Source organism: Salmo salar, chromosome ssa02 (assembly GCF_905237065.1).
Source record: "Salmo salar chromosome ssa02, Ssal_v3.1, whole genome shotgun sequence".
NCBI classification, from domain to species: Eukaryota; Metazoa; Chordata; class Actinopteri; order Salmoniformes; family Salmonidae; genus Salmo; species Salmo salar.
Window position 1 is genome coordinate 42,342,436 of NC_059443.1, and position 17,777 is coordinate 42,360,212.

At 45.4% G+C, this 17,777-nt stretch overlaps 1 protein-coding gene across 1 annotated transcript; it reads left to right on the forward strand.

The window, feature by feature from the left end:
* The first annotated feature begins 138 nt into the window (after nucleotides 1–138).
* On the forward strand, nucleotides 139–3,447 carry LOC106584664 (trophoblast glycoprotein-like). Its single transcript, XM_014170169.2, has 2 exons — nucleotides 139–622; nucleotides 1,361–3,447. The coding sequence occupies exons 1-2, from the start codon at nucleotides 363–365 to the stop codon at nucleotides 2,373–2,375; spliced, it is 1,275 nt and encodes a 424-aa protein (XP_014025644.1). The 5' UTR covers nucleotides 139–362; the 3' UTR covers nucleotides 2,376–3,447.
* The last annotated feature ends 14,330 nt before the right edge of the window (nucleotides 3,448–17,777 follow it).

The window sequence follows — 17,777 nt, forward strand, 5'->3', positions numbered from 1 at the left end:
TCACACAAAGACACCACAGAGGTCTACTGTTCTGTTTAGTTTAATATTATTAGCGTCTGTGCCTTTAAAAAACGTTCACCGTTATTCCTCTCCTTGATTCTGCGCCGGTATTTAAACTCAAGCTAACAATTCGCCGGTCCTGCTGATCAGCGGATGAAACATCCTTCTCACTCACTCAATGCAGAAACAAACCATTGGGCCGGAACCGGAATCATTCGGCAGCATCTAAAGAAAGGCTAACACCTCATACCGGAATCTGAGTTTGTTTTTACTCATTGATGTGCATGATACGGCGTAATATGACTCACCATCACCTTCTGCATATTCTGGTATTTATCAGTTTATAACTTTTCTGTTGAGTTATGCATAATTTGGTGATCGTTGTACTTTTTGGTGCGCTACTCTGTGCGCTCCACCAGTGCTTGGAGTGCCCATCTGGCTGCCGATGCTTTGCTGACACGCGCACAGTGAAATGCGTCTCCAAGGATCTTCGTGCCATACCACAAGATATTCCAGGATACACAAGGAATGTGATCATCACAGGAAATAATATATTCAGAATTGGATCAGAGACGTTTCAAGAACTGAAAAATGTCACCACCATCATTTTGAGCAACAATAGGTGAGTAAATATTCTTATCAAAGAGAATTGTTTTCTGAAGCGTCGCTACAGACCCGGGTTCAATCCCGGGCCGTGTCACAGCCGGCCGTGACCGGTAGTACCATGAGGCGGCGCACAATTGGCCCAGCGTCATCCGGGCTAGGGAAGGGTTTGGCCGGCCGGGATGTCCTTGTCCCATCGCGCTCTAGCGACTGCTTGTGGTGGGCCTGGCGTCTGCAAACTGACTCTGGTCGCCAGTTGTACAGTGCGTCCTCCGACACATTGGTGTGGCTGGCTTCCGGGTTAAGCGAGCAGTGGGTCAAGAAGCAGTGCGGCTTGGCAAGGTCGTGTTTTGGAGGATGCATGGCTCTCGACCTTCGCCTCTCCCAAGTCCGTACGGGAGTTGCAGCGATGGGACAAGACTGTAACTACTAATTGGATATCACAAAATTGGGGAGAAAAAGTGGTAGAAAAAATATATATAAATAAAGAGAATTGTATTCTTGCTGTTTCAGAGATTCAACATTTTCAACCATTGAGACATGCATTTGTATTTACTAGCCTATACATTTCTGAAGCTTTGAGTTAAGATTCTAAACTACAACAAAATTATTATTCCATGTTCTCCTGAATGCCATCACACCAACTTATGAAATATTTAGATACCCCTATTTGAGCATGACAATAATTCCACAAACATTACTTCTGAGTCCAATAATCGGTTTGGGGACTGTAAACATGGTACATCTGTCTTCCCAGGATCACAGAGGTTGCGTCCCACAGCTTCTCTACCCTTTCTTACCTGCGCTCCCTGGACATGAGCTGCAACCATCTGGCTCTCATCCACCCTGAAGCCCTCAACATCCCAGGGAGTCCTCTAAAGGAGCTCAACCTCAGCCACTCCCTCTATAACTACACCTCACTAACTGATCTCACCACTGCACTGCGCTGGGGAGGCCTAGGAGGGCTGCACAGCCTAGACCTCTCCGGGAACCGCCTGGTCTTCCTACCCCCAGGGATGTTCTCCCATCTCCCCAGCCTGCAGCACCTCCTCCTGGGTAACAACTCCCTAGCATCGGTCTACAACGGCACCTTCTTTGGCCTGCGCCGCTTGGAGCTGCTCGACCTGACCCGCAACTCTTTCAGGGCGTTCGGAAGCGATGCTCTGGGGGAGCTGGAGAGGCTGGGGCAAGTCCCCCGCATCCTGCTGAGCCACAACCCCTATGTCTGCACATGTGAGATCCAAGACTTTGCCGTGTGGCTCAAGAGCTCCCGGGCTCAGGTGGGGGATGCAGAAGCCCTAACCTGCGCCTCACCCTGGGAGTTTCAGGACAGGCCCCTGCAAGGGCTCGGCGTCCAAGTTATCGGATGCCATGTCACTTCACCACCTCTGGTCGGAATCAGAGACGAGGGGGACAACCTCTCCCTGCAGACCTCCTATGTCCTCCTGGGTCTGGTGCTGGGCTTTGTGGGTATGGTCTTCCTCTTTGTGCTCTACCTCAACCGGCAAGGTATTAAAAAGTGGGTGGTGGAGACGCGAGATGCCTGCCATGACGTGTTAGAGGGGTATCAACACCGCTATGAGATCGACACTGACCCACGCCGGGAATACCTCTCAAAAGACGTCAGAGTCGAAGAGAAGCAACCGACAAACGGTAGTTTTGGACAGGCTCACTCCGATAACCGCTTATCACAGCTACCCACTGACACCTGTTTAGTTCAGATCCCCTCAGACACACAGCTCAAACCAGGCTCCATCTCAGTGGATTTGTGATTCCTCATTCCCTGGAATGGAACTGGACTGGAGTGAACTTGCATTCAGGGTTGGGTAGGTTACTTTCTAAATGTAATCTGTTACAGTTACTAGTTACCTGTCCAAAATTGTAATCAGTAATGTAACTTTTCGATTACCCAAACTCAGTAATGTAATCAGATTACTTTCCCCTTATTAGAAGTAGACAAAAAAGGATCAACACACACACATGTGGTCTCTGACTTGTGGTCAGACTCGCTCAGGTGGAACAAACTTAAACCTGTGCTTTTATCAATGCTCAATTAAATGTCATTGAGAAAACAGCAAACATCCTTTCTGAATTTGAAAGTAATCCAAGAAGTAATCATCTAGTTTTTCAAAAGCATCTGTAATCTGATTACAATATTTTTTTGCTGGTAACATAACTGATTACAAGTACATGTTTTTAAATCAGATTACATATAATCCGTTTCTGCCCAACCCTGCTCACATTTGTGAGGGACTTATCTGTATCATACATTTCTGTACAATATGTTGAATATAATTACATCACTTATGTAAGCATAAAACTGCAGAACAGTTATGCTATTTAAATGGAGAGCCTGTTTTAAGTGTGAACAGCCGGGCTCATTGTACCTGCATATCCTTGATACCTCTTTTACTGTGGCCACATTTTTACTAACTTGCATAGATTTAACCAAGTTGCCATCTGTCTTTGGTGTTGTATGTATTATTATATTCTACTTTGTGGGTCTAATTGACACATCTATATAGAACCAAAGCAATATTGCCTATCTGAAGGGTCTTGACTGCAAAACTAACCTTGAATGTCTACTCTTTTGGGAAGATTGAATGATTCCACGCAGCACTAAGTCATCTTTTCATCCTTAACTGACTTTGTAACCAGACGTGACAGGGTAAGAAAGAAAGGGCACATATTTCCAGAGTGCAGAAGTGATATGGTATTGAAGTGATGAAGCAGGATCTAGTGTGGTGTATAAACTCATGTGCATAACTTACCAGTTGGTAGAGCATGGTGTTTGCAATGCCAGCATGGTGTGTGCAATGCCAGGGTTGTGGGTTCGATTCCCACGGGGGGCCAGTACAAAAAAAAAATGCATGAAATGAAATGTATGCATTCACTACTGTAAGTCGCTCTGGATAAGAGTGTCTGCTAAATTACTAAAATGTAAAAATGTAAAACCCCTTTGTGCTGCTCAATAAAAAATGTTTTCAAAATGTTAACCAAATCACATTTGCAGTAAGTTTCCATTTAGTCTTAAATTAACTTTACAAATCTACAGGGAACTCTTGGGAAAGACACTGCTCCGTTGCCCCCGTCTGTTACTAAGTGTAGGGCTAGTGTGATTCTCCTGCTTATCGCAGATGGGGAAAGGGAGATGATTAAGTGCGTCTGTAGGGGGAAAGTGGGACAAGATGAAGGATGCTAGACAGAGTTGCACCTGCTGGCTCTGCAGGCAGCGGTGAATCTCTCTGTCCTGTGTGTGAGTATATTTTCAGGACTTTCTAACTAATGATCGCTATTGATCAAAGCAGCACTGACAGTAGATATTCATCCCCACCACAATGCAACTGGCTCTGGTCTGTGTGAGTTGATCTATTCAGTAAGCACATTTGAGTGACCTTATGATGTAGCACTAAATGATGTCTGATGTGTTGTTGTAGTAACGTAAAGTGCAAATCGTTTTACAGATTGATTGCTTGCTACACACCTGTAAAGTATGAGCATGTTTTCAAAGGTGACATGTCCATCTTTTAATTAGTCATTTATTAAGCGGTATCCTCAGCTAAAAGTACACATGCTCAGTCATCCCAAGGCAGGTGACGGATTGCACTGATACCCTAGTGACACAGGCCTCAGTTGCTGTCAAAATGATGGAGGTGTACGGAGGACGTGGTGCGCACAGGCAGAATTTCTACAACACCTGGAAACGCTGGCGATCATCAATAACCCCAGCAAGGTCTGCATGCACTCTACTGAAGACAGTAAATGGGCTGGGATTCACCAGGCACTGAGTAAGGTCAATGCAAGTCCTCTGATTACATGCACTTGGAGCAGAAGAGGCAGCGCATTCCTCCCGGCTCACTCATTATTTGTTGGAAGAGAGAGGCATAACCTACAGAAAGTCAGCACAAAAAAAAGGAGAGGAGATAAAAGGTTCGTATGCTCGAAGCAAACGTGACCAGGAAGCGTTTCAATGGTTTTACGTGACTGATGAGCCCATGTTTTGCTCAATGCTTTTTGAATTGAAAACAGAAATCTATGACATAGACACTGAATGTGATATAAACAGTTCCTTTTCACCCTTTTACCAAGGAATAAGATCGCCTCACCACACCAACTACATTTGCCAGGCAGCTGTTTTACACGAGCAAGCGCCACTCTCATCAGTTATTTAACGCAGTAAAGTGAAAAGTATTACAGAAGTGATGCCACTTTTAGGCTGAGGCATTGCTATTACTGTGTGACTCGCTCCTATAGTGGGTTTAGGCCAGGGTAAAAAAAAAATGTACTCTTCAGGAAACCAACCCATTTGGGTCAAATCAGTCAAATGTATGAGGGTGCCCTCTACTGGCATGAGTCTACTGTGTCTCTGTTAGACATGACCATAGAATTAGGTCACTAATTCTATGGACATATCTAACAAAGGGATGACATGTTGCCTTCTGTCACACCATAGGCCACTTAATTGCAGCACCACAACAACCCAATTCCAAGAGTCCAATCAATCAAAAGGAACATCACAAATGACCTGGGGGAGGTTGCTTTTTTTTCAATTTGTACTTCGCTATTGACAAATTACTTTGAAGTTTATCTCCGAAATGAAGTTTGTCAATATTGTTATCTGGATGGGTGTTTTTTTCTTTACAGATGTTTAGGCAGTTTGTGATACCCTGATGCCCCCCTTGATCCTGAAGCAATGGGCCAGCACCCCTCCTATCAACATAGACACACAGCCAGCTCTGAGAAATATCTACCAACACTGGACAATGACACAGGCCACCACTGGACAAAGATCTCACCATACCATCAGAGATGTGTATACACCCTGGTTTGGAGCCATGTTTGGAGAACCTCTTACCCGACTAACTGAGCTTGGGAGTGGGGAGAGCGCAGGATCGAGCGGACCTGTCTGGAGGAGGAAGGTTGGAGTGGTCAATGGGAGTGCTGAAATAAGGAAGGAGGCTAAAATATGTGTATTTTGGGCCTCTCTGTTCATACGTTTGGACAGATCTTCTGTGTGTTGGGTGGCATAGGCCTGACCAGCTTCAGATGGCTTCTACAGGTACAGTGATGTGAAGGGCACTGGGGGTATGAGGAAGTCTTCGAAAGGCTATAAGATAGCACAATACTTAGGTAGCAACCCACTGGGGACACACTGGTTGAATCAACATTGTTTCTACTTAATTTCAATTAAATTATGTTGAACCAACATTGAATTGATGTCTGAGCCCAGTGGGAAGGCAACGAGATAAATGAAAAACTGCACTTTATATATAGTTTTGTTTTCTACAAAGACTTAAGCCATGCATTATTCTTCACTTCCTAAGATATTGGACGTGTCAGAGTTTGATGGACAGGAGAAGCAGGATAGAGTTGATTGGGAAGTCAAACCAGCATCAACTCCCATTGCTCCATAAAGAAGAGTGGCCCCACAAAGAAGGGAAGGCACTCACCAACCTACTGATGATTGAAAACCCTTAGATATTGAGGGTCAGAATTTCAAGACCTTCTATACTAGACAGTATTTTATCCAGATTACCAATATGGGGCATCATTCATTGTTATTTGACATTTTTGTATACAACTTTTGCTAATAAAATACACTTTTTTTCCAATTGATCGGTCTAGGCTATTTATTTATTTTTGTGTTGCATTTTCAATTTATCTATTTAATTTCCACGTTTAATTATTTCTCGACTGATATGTATTTATTTCAAGTGACTCTGGGCATTCCATATCTCTGATGCTACTCATATCAGTAGATCTCTGGTCAGATACTTTGCAAATTGCGCCGACTACTGGATGATAAATATGTCATATGAATAGATATTTGCCTGGTGGCCGACACACGGCGGAAATGGATGTGGAGCTTGAATACGAGGGTGGTGGGAAAAAGGATGAGTGGACTTTTGTCCAAAAGAATGGAAAGGGGAGCAATGTTGTTGTAGTAAATGTGTTTAGTGCTGCAGATACCCCATCGTATCTAGTAAGAATGCGTTTTGGGGGTAAACAAGACATCCCAACTTAGTGGATCTGTGTGGACCCCAACTTAGGGGTCCCGTGTTGCTCAGTTGGGAGAGCATGGCACTTGTAACGCCAGGGTTGTGGGTTTGATTCACATGGGGGGCTAGTGTGGGGAGAAATGACAGAAATGTATCCCGCCACTACTGTAAGTTGCTTTGGATAACGGTGTCTGCTAAATGACAAATATAAAAATATCAAAACTAGTGAAGAAAGCAATGGGTAAAATCACAAGAAGTGGACTTGTGCATCTGTTGATCTCACTGGAACTGATGAATATCATGTGTCGTGCTTTGATCTTCGAAACAGGGCACCTGCCATTTCTGGAGTAGCGGAAGAATATGACACTGCTCAATGGTAATAAGATTCATGGAGTGGTCGATGCACGTAGAATTAATTGCGTGGTAAATGGCAGGAAGGAGAAGAGTTTCTGTTCTTGTGTTTTTTTTATGAGTTTCTCCCTATCCGAGTGCAGCTGGGATAGACTCAGTCGCTATTAGATAGAACATTGTGACCCTTCCCACCCCTGGGGAAACAACCTGTGGTTACCCCATTGGTTCACAGCAAAAACTTGACTTCTTTCAAATGCAATTTTCTTGTTGTCTGCTTGTTTTAGTCAATTATAAAACTATACTGATCAAAAATATAAATGCGACATGTAAAGTGTTGGTCCCATGTTTCATGAGCTAAAATAAAAGATCCCATAATTGTTCCTTACACACAAAAAGCTTATTTATTTCAAATTTCTTTACATTCCTGTTAGTGGGGTGCTGAGGAGTATTTTTTTAGTAATAAAGCTCTTTTGTGGGGAAAAACAAATTCTAATTGGCTGGGCCTGGCTCCCCAGTGTGTGGACCTATGCCCTCCCAGGCTCACCCATGGCTGTGCCCCTGCCTAGTCATGTAAAATTCATAGATTAGGTCCTAATGAATTTATTTCAATTGACTGATTTCCTTTTATGAACTGTAACTCAGTCAAATCTTTGAAATTGTTATATGTTGTGTTTATATTTTTGTTCAGTATACATTTAAGAACAGTATAACATGTCTAAAGATTACTTTTCAACATTGCCTGCTCCCTAGTGTTCTCACTACTTAGAAAAACATAATATTGTAGGTCAGGGATAGTCAACTAGATTCAGGCGCGGGCCGACTTTTTCTGGAGCGAAGGTCGGGGGGGCCAGAACATAATTACAAATATGTTTGTAACTACCGCACGGCAAGCGGTACCGCAGCTCCAAGTCTAGGTCCAAAAGGCTTCTTAACAGCTTCTAACCCCAAGCCATAAGACTCCTGAACAGCTAATCAAATAGCTACCCAGACTATTTGCATTTCCCCCACCCCCCTCTTTTACGCTGCTGCTGCTCTGTTTATTATCTATGCATAGTCACTTTAACTCTACCTGCATGTACATATTACCTCAATTACCTCCACTAACCGCACATTGACTCTGTACCGGTACCCCCTATATATAGGCTCGCTATTGTTATTTTACTGCTGCTCTTTTGTTATTATAATTTATTTATTTTTTACTTAACACTTATTTTTCTTAAAACTGCATTGTTGGTTAAGGGCTTGTAAGAAAGCATTTCACTGTAAGGTCTACACTTGTTGTATTCGACACGTGACAAATAAGATTTGATTTGAGACTGCAAATTGACTGCAAGAACATCATGATTTCAAACCTAGCTTACATTTGTAGACAATCACGTGTCTACAAATGTTAAAATCACTTGGAGCTGATTTACTGGTGTTTTTACAGTCTGTTATGTCCAACAATGAAAATTCCACACACATTTTTGTAATTTTATTTTGCTCAGAAAACATGGAGGGGGGCCAAATAAAGCCAGAAAACAGGGAAATGGTTCCAATCATTTTTCCACATAAATTTTTTTCTCATAGGGGATTTTAGAAATGCTTAAAATGAGTGCTGTGTTTCATGTAGGCTTACCCTGGCGTGACGTTTTGATTACCATGCAAATCTCTCTTGGACAAGGTGACTTATCAATATTTCCGTCTTTCTGTACTCTGACTCAAATGCCGATTTGCGTCAAAGTACACATCATGCAAAAGTACACATCATGCAAAAGTACACATCCCTGCAAGCTCCTGCACGTCATCTCTACCTGACACCTTTGCTAACAGGTATTGTGTCAATTTATAACTTGCACAAGACAGTTAACAGAATTGTAAAAATTGTAAGAAATTTAGCCAATTTATTCTTTACTACATTTAGCTAACATTAGATAGTTAATCCAGAGATTCTTACTTTTGCCTTGATTCGGCAGTCTCGTCCAGATCATCATGGCATTTGTAGTTTATGGTAGCCACATTAGAAGCTAATTAGCGTTTCATTTTTGGCAGGGAAATACAGGCAAATACATTGATAAAAGTAACCTTGTCCTAGAGAGATTGACACAGTTATCAAAACTTCACACCATGGTAAGCCTACAGGAAACACAGCCCTTATTTTAAGTGTTTATAAAATCCCCTATGGGAAAAATGAATGGTGGAAAAACAATTGAAACATTTCCCTGTTTGACCGCTAGGTTTATGGGTATTATGACTCATACTGTGGACTTCACCTCATTAGCGCAAAGACTACAGTATGAAGATAGGCTAAAACTGCTTCTCTAATAGAAATCCATGATCACACTTGTAGGCGACGTCATGGCGATGTTGGCTAGCTAAACTCCTGCATAGAATCACATCATCAGGTCTGTCGTCTGGCACCAAACTGCGCATGTGCAGGTCGTAAAAGACACTCCTTAAATATAAAGTCGTTTTTGACAAAAATGACAACGTGTCAGTTTGCCACTTTCACGAGGTTGTAGTAATAACATGTCCAACTACTACAGACGTTGGCTCAAATCGAGTTTGTGCCATTAGATTTCAATAAAATGAACAACTAAGGAAGAATGTTTCACTTCTCTCATTGACTTCACAATGCTGCACCTCTGGGTTTAGAAACTCCATGATTAACATCATGGCAGCAAAACTAGCTTGAGACGATCCACGTTTAGACTTCCGGTTTTCTGAATTTGCCTTCAAAATAAAAGTCCATGATTTCCATGATCAAATCAAATCAAATCAAATTTATTTATATAGCCCTTCGTACATCAGCTGATATCTCAAAGTGCTGTACAGAAACCCAGCCTAAAACCCCAAACAGCAAGCAAAGCATGTGAAAGAAGCACGGTGGCTAGGAAAAACTCCCTAGGAAAAACTCCCTAGAAAGGCCAAAAACCTAGGAAGAAACCTAGAGAGGAACCAGGCTATGAGGGGTGGCCAGTCCTCTTCCGGCTGTGCAGGGTGGATATTATAACAGAACATGGTCAAGATGTTAAAATGTTCATAAATGACCAGCATGGTCAAATAATAATAATCATAGTAGTTGTCGAGGGTGCAACAAGCACGTCCGGTGAACAGGTCAGGGTTCCATAGCCGCAGGCAGAACAGTTGAAACTGGAGCAGCAGCACGGCCAGGTGGACTGGGGACAGCAAGGAGTCATCATACCAGGTAGTCCTGAGGCATGGTCCTAGGGCTCAGGTCCTCCGAGAGAAAGACAGAAAGAGAGAAAGAGAGAATTAGAGAGAGCATATTTAAATTCACACAGGACACCGGATAAGACAAGAGAAATACTCCAGATGTAACAGACTGACCCTAGCCCCCCGACACATAAACTACTGCAGCATAAATACTGGAGGCTGAGACATGATACGAAATCAATATTTTTTGCAGCTTTGCATAGTGCATAATGTAAAATTATAACTACATGGGGGAAATATAAACTAAAGAGAATTACTACTTTATATAAGATAAAGAAAACTATAAGGTGGAGCACATTAAGAAATGGTTGGAGCTTAAGTAAATTAATATCAAGAACATAATAATAGCCTACTAGTAAATAAATCTGAAATGTAAAAAATATAATTTTTATAGTATTATTCTAGTTTATTTACTGGTACTATTGTTGAATAATGCAATTTTAAAATGTGATGTTTAAGAAAAGTAACAGTATTTTTTTTGTATTGTACAAACAAATTGCAATGTACAGAACAAACTATTGATTGGTCCAGTCAACTTACCAACTACAGTCCCTAGAATACAAAACAGATGAGTTTGAACAAACAGGTAGGTTATAGGAAGTGTTGCTGGACTTTTACTATGGTCAGCTTAAAATGGTGTGCCTGGATACTATATGGTACATATAAAGCAATGTACAGGAAAAACTATTATTTGTGCCGATGTAAAAGTGGGGTTGGGAGTACTCGGTAGGGTCTGTAGAATCTATATATGGTGTTATTTCATGGGGCTCTGAATAATACGGGGTGTTGCTGGACTTTTCCTCCACGCATTTCATTGGCCACAATGTGCATCAATGTATATGGAATACATATTGGCCTATAGAGCAAAAACTATTCTTGGTGCCACAGGAAAAGCACTGTAGGAAATAATCAGTAGGGTCTGTTGAAAGTATATACAGTTGAAGTTGGAAGTTTACATACACCTTAGCCAAATACATTTAAACTCAGTTTTTCACAATTCCTGACATTTAATCCTAGTAAAAATTCCCTGTCTTAGGTCAGTTAGGATCCCCACTTTATTTTAAGAATGTGAAATGTCAAAATAATATTAGAGAGAATGATTTATTTCAACTTTTATTTCTTTCATCACATTCCCAGTGGGTCAGAAGTTTACATACACTCAATTAGAGTTCGGTAGCATTGCCTTTAAATTGTTTAACTTGGGTCAAACGTTCTAGGTAGCCTTCCACGAGCTTCTCACAATAAGTTGGGTGAATTTTGGCCCATTACTCCTGACGGAGCTGGTGTAACTGGGTCAGGTTTTTAGGCCTCCTTGCTTGCACACGCTTTTTCAGTTCTGCCCACAAATATTCTATGGGATTGAGGTCAGGGCTTTGTGATGGCCACTCCAATACCTTGACTTTGTTGTCCTTAAGCCATTTTGCCACAACTTTAGAAGTATACTTGGGATCATTGTCCATTTGGAAGACCCATTTGCGACTAAGCTTTAACTTCCTGACTGATATCTTGAGATGTTGTTTCAATATATCCACACAATTTTCCTCCCTCATGATGCCATCTATTTTGTGAAGTGCACCAGTCCCTCCTGCAGCAAAGCACCCCCACAACATGATGTTGCCACTCCCGTGCTTCACGGTTGGGATGGTGTTCTTCGACTTGCAAGCCTCCCCCTTTTTCCTTGGAACATAACGATGGTCATTATGGCCAAACAGTTCTATTTTTGTTTCATCAGACCAGAGGACATTTCTCCAAAAAGTACAATCTTTGTCCCCATGTGCAGTTGCAAACCGTAGTCTGGCTTTTTTATTGCGGTTTTGGAGCAGTGGCTTCTTCCTTTCTGAGTGGCCTTTCAGGTTATGTTGATATAGGACTTGTTTTACTGTGGATATAGATACCTTTGTACCTGTTTCCTTCAGCATCTTCACAAGGTATTTTGTTGTTGTTCTGGGATTGATGGGATTGGGATGGCACTTTTCGCACCAAGTACGTTCATCTCTAGGAGACAGAACGTGTCTCCTTCCTGAGCGGTATTGTCAGGTTGTGTGCTACTGGTATAGAAGTCAGGTGCAGGAGAGCAGAGAGTTGTGATCAGGCGCACACTTTATTTGGCAGAAGCAACAACAGACGGACGCAACTGTGTCAAAAAACCTCCAGCCAATGGCAAAAGTGAAAAGTGCGACAACAGTCACAATGATGCAAAATGTTTAACAATTAAACATACTTCGGGTTAAACATGGTACCCAGGGAAAAACCAGCCTGGGGCGTCACACAAAACACGTAACAAAACAAGTTTACACAAAGACATGGGGGGAACAGAGGGAATATATATGTAGTGTGATTAGGGAACGTAAACCAGGTGTGCGGGGAAACAAGACACAACACATGGAACAATGAAAAATGGAGTGGCGATGGCTAGAAGACCGGTGACGTCGACCGTCGAACGCCGCCCAAACAAGGAGAGGAGCCGACTTCGGCGGAAGTCATGACAGTACACCCCCCCTTGACGTGCGGCTCCAGCTGCGCGCCGACACCGGCCTCGGGGACGATCCAGAGGGCAAGGCGCAGGGCGATCCGGCCGGAGACGGTGGAACTCCCGCAGCATTGAAGGGTCCAACACTGCAGTGATGGTCCGCGCTGTTTTTTTTGCGCAGCGCAGCCCACTGGAGGTGAACATGGGCGGCTTCCCATGTCTCCACCGCGTGCCTGAACCAGTCGTCCACCGCAGGAGCCTTGGTCTGACTCTGATGCCACGGCGCCAGAACCGGCTGGTACCCCAATATGCACTGGAAGGGGGAGAGGTTGGTGGAGGAGTGGCGCAGCGAGTTCTGCGCCATCTCTGCCCAGGGCATGAACGCCGCCACCGCAGAAACCTGCCCACATCCTGGTTCACTCTCTCCACCTGCCCATTACTCTCGGGGTGAAAACCTGAGGTAAGGCTGATCGAGACCCCCAGATGTTCCATGAATGCCCTCCAGACTCTCGAAGTGAGCTGGGGACCTCGATCAGACACTATATCCTCAGGCACCCCGTAGTGCCGGAAGACGTGCGTAAACAAGGCCTCCGCAGTCTGTAGGGCCATAGGGAGACCGAGCAGAGGGAGGAGATGACAAGACTTAGAGAAACGATCCACAACGACCAGGATCGAGGAAGATCGGTCAGAAAATCCACCGACAGGTGTGACCAAGGCTGTTGTGGAACGGGTAAGGGATGTAGCTTCCCTCTGGGCAGGTGTCTAGGAGCCTTACACTGGGCACAAACAGAGCAGGAGGAAACATCAACCCTCACGCCCTTTGCCAAGGTAGGCCACCAGTACTTCTCACTCAGACAGCGCACCGTCCGACCGATCCCCGGATGACATGAGGAGGGTGACATGTGGGCCCAATAGATCAACTGGTCACGAACAGCAGACGGAACGTACAGACGCCCGACGGGACACTGGAGGGGAGTGAGTTCTGTATGTAACGCCTGCTCAATGTCCACGTCCAGCTCCCACACGACCGGCGCTACCAGGCAGGAGGCCGGGGGTATGGGAGTCTGATCCATGGGCCGCTCCTCTGTGTCATACAGCCGGGACAGTGCGTCTGCCTTCACATTTTGGAACCTGGTCTGTCGAACAGGGTGAATACAAAACAGGTAAAAAACATGGCCCACCTTGCCTGACAAGGATTCAGTCTCCTCGCTGCCCGGATGTACTCCAGGTTGTGGTGGTCAGTCCAGATGAGAAAAGGGTGTTTAGCCCCCTCAAGCCAATGTCTCCACGCCTTCAAAGCCTTAACCACAGCCAACAACTCCCGGTCCCCCACATCAGAGATCCGCTCCGCCAGGCTGAGCTTCTTCGAGAAGAAGGCACGGGGCGGAGCTTAGGTGGCGTGCCCGAGCGCTGAGAGAGCACAGCTCCTATCCCAGCCTCGGACGCGTCCACCTCCACTATGAACGCCAAAGAGAGATCCGGATGAGCCAGCACGGGAGCCGAGGTAAACAGAGCCCTTAGGTGCCCAAAAGCCCTGTCCGCCTCAGCCGACCACTGCAAACGTACAGGACCCCCCTTCAGCAGTGAGGTAATGGGAACCGCCACCTGGCCAAAACCCCGGATTAATCTCCGGTAGTAATTGGCAAACCCTAAAAACCTCTGCACCTCCTTTACCGTGGTGGGAGTCGGCCAATTACGCACGGCTGAAATGTGGTCACTCTCCATCTCCACCCCTGAGGTGGAAATGCAATACCCTAGGAAGGAGACGGCCTGCTGAAAGAACAGGCATTTCTCAGCCTTGACGTACAGGTTTCTCTAAGTCTCCAACAGTCGTCCAAGCACCCTGTGCACCAGGGACACATGCTCGGCTCGTGTAGCGGAGTATATCAGAATGTCATTGATATACACCACTATACCCTGCCCGTGCAGGTCCCTGAAAATCTTGTCTACAAAGGATTGGAAGACTGATGGAGCATTCATCAACCCGTATGGCATGACGAGGTACTCATAATGCCCTGAGGTGGTACTGAATGCCGTCTTCCACTCGTCTCCCTCCCGGATACGCAACAGGTTGTACGCACTCCTGAGATCCAGTTTAGTGAAGAAGCGCGCCCCGTGCATTGATTCAATCGTCGTGGCGATGAGAGGTAGTGGGTAACTGTACCACACCGTGATTTGATTTAGACCTCAATAGTCAATACACGGCGCAGACCTCCCTCCTTCTTCTTCACAAAAAAGAAACTCGAGGAGGCGGGTGAAGTGGAGGACCGAATGTACCCCTGACGCAGGGATTCAGAGACATATGTCTCCATAGCCGCCGTCTCCGCTTGTGACAGGGGATACATGTGACTCCTGGGAAGTGCGGCGTCTACCAGGAGATTTATCGCACAATCCCCCCGTCGATGGGGTGGTAATTGATTCGCCTTCTTTTTGGAGAAGGCGAGAGCCAAATCGGCATATTCAGGGGGGATGCGCACGGTGGAGACCTGGTCTGGACTTTCCACTGTGGTAGCACCAACGGAAACCCCTACACACCTCTCCAAGCACTCTCGCGACCACCCCGTGAGAGCCCTCTGTTGCCATGAAATAGTGAGGTCATGACGAGCTAACCAGGGAAGGCCTAGTACCACGGGAAACACAGGAGAGTCAATGAGGAAGAGACAGATTCTCTCCTCGTGACCCCCCTGCGTCACCATGCCCAGGGAGATGGTGGCTTCCCTAACTAACCCGGACCCTAATGGTCGACTATCCAGAGCGTGTACCGGGAAGGGTCTAACCACAGGAACAATGAGCGCACAAACAGGTGAAAAACAGAGGGCTCTGGATGAGAGTGGTGCAGACTCGCCTTGGGTGATGCCAGAGAGCCCTGCCTGCTGCCTCGACTCCCAGAGGCACCAACCCGGCACCAACCAGCAGTGTGCCCTCTGCGGCCACAGATGGGGCACGTGAAGGCCCCCCTTCCGGCCTCCCTGAGCGCAGCCCCTCCCAGCTCCATTGGCACCAGAGCGGGGGTGCTGGAAGCGGGAACCGACAGAGCCCTCTCTGGACGTTTGCAGGTGTCCAGGAGGTTATCCAACCGAATGGACAGATCCACCAGCTGGTCAAAGGTGATGGTGGCATCCCTGCAGGCCAACTCCCGACGGACATCCTCGCGCAGGCTGCATGGGTAGTGGTCGATGAGGGCCCTGTTGTTCCATCCTGCTCCGGCGGCCAAGGTCCGAAATTCCAGGGCGAACTCCTGGGTGCTCCTCGTCCCCTGCCTCAGGTGGAAGAGACGTTCACCCGAGGGGCAGGTTTCGGGTCGAGAGCCAGACCCGGTGGGATGCGGGATGCGTCTCGCCCTTCCCAGGGAGTATGATGGGACAGCAGCACGGTGCCAGGGGTTCCTAATACAGCTGGACCTATACCTGGCCACCGTTCACCCGGCTCCCTCAGGAAGGGAGAGGGTGTTCGCACTCGTCTCGTGCCTCTCGGGTGAACTCCTTGAAGTGGCCCAATGCCGCATGTCCTTCTCCCCACACGGTGTTTGCCCACTCCAGAGCTCTCCCCGAGAGGCACGAGATGAGGGCGGACACCCTCTCCCTTCCTGAGGGAGCCGGGTGAACGCTGGGAGAGACTCCCTGTCTCTTCCAGTGGTCCATGGTCTGGACAACGCGATCCATCATGGCGCTGAGATGTTGCAGCATCGCCGAGTGTTCACGGACGCGCTCCTCGACCCCTCGGACCGGGGTACCTGCTCCTGCTGACTCCATGGTTGGGTGTGGAATTCTGTCAGGTTGTGCGCTACTGATATAGAAGTCAGGTGCAGGAGAGCAGATAGTTGTGATCAGGCGCACACTTTATTTGGCAGAAGCAACAACAGACGGACACAACTGCGTCAAAAAACCTCCAGCCAATGGCAAAAGTGAAAAGCCCGACAACAGTCACAATGATGCAAAATATTAAACAATTAAACATTCTTCAGGTTAAACACGGTACCCGGGGAATAATACGGAATAATACGGAGTGTTGCTGGACTTTTCTTCCACCCATTCCATTGACCACAATGCAAATCACTGTATATGGAATACATATTGGCTTATAGAGCAAAAACTATTCTAGGTGCCGCAGTAAAAGTACTGTAGGGAATACTTAGTAGAGTCAGTAGAATCTATAGGGTGTCATTTCATTGGCTCTGAATAATACGGAGAGTTGCTGGACTTTTACTGTGGTCAAACAGCTTAGAGTGGGTTGCCTGGACACTGTATGGTACAAATATAGCACTGTACAATGATTGATCAAACCAGGGTCCAGTCTACTCACTACAGTCCCTAAAATACAATACAGGTGAGTTTGAACAAAAAGCCAGGTCATAGGAAGCTTTATGTTGACATTTGAACAGTGAGACACATATCAGCACCATGGACAGCTACCCTTTTAGCATGTTATGTTGTCACTGTCAGCCAAATATGTGGCCTAAAAGCATATTAATGTGATTTCATATTTTAGTCATTGCTAGACCACACACTGGTAAAGAGATAACGTTATTACTTGTCTCAGATAAACTTGGGTGGAAGACACTCAGTTGGGGTTCTACTAACCAAATATGTTCCGTTTTCAGGGGGCTGTGTCGAACAGCCTGCTGGTTATTACTCTGTCTTTCTTGTAATGCCTGCATGTTAAATTAATTCCAAAATAATAAATGAATTTACTTTTTTTGTGTTGAATATCAGTTGGAAAACTAAAACCCTGAACACTTTTTGTTGTTGTTTACCCTAGCGTGAAATAAAACACCATTCCATACACGACTTTAATGCACTCTTACCTTGCGCTAATGGTGATGGGCTGTCATACCTGTATGATTGTGACACATGTATACATTCTATTGCTAGTGACAACAAGCTGAGATTGAACAAAATAGTACAAACAGAGAATGTAAATGAGGCTCAGGCTCAAAGCCTATTGCCTGTGGAGAGTTTAAATGAGGCGAATGTCAACTGCTCAGAGAAGACCCTCAGACTACCAACTAAATATGCAAAGGGCTGTAACAATATTCGTCGTGTGAAGAAGATGAATCATCGGACCAAAACGCAGCGGGTAAAGTGTTCATGCTTATTTTAATAACTGAACACTAAAACAAAAATAACAAAGAGAATAAT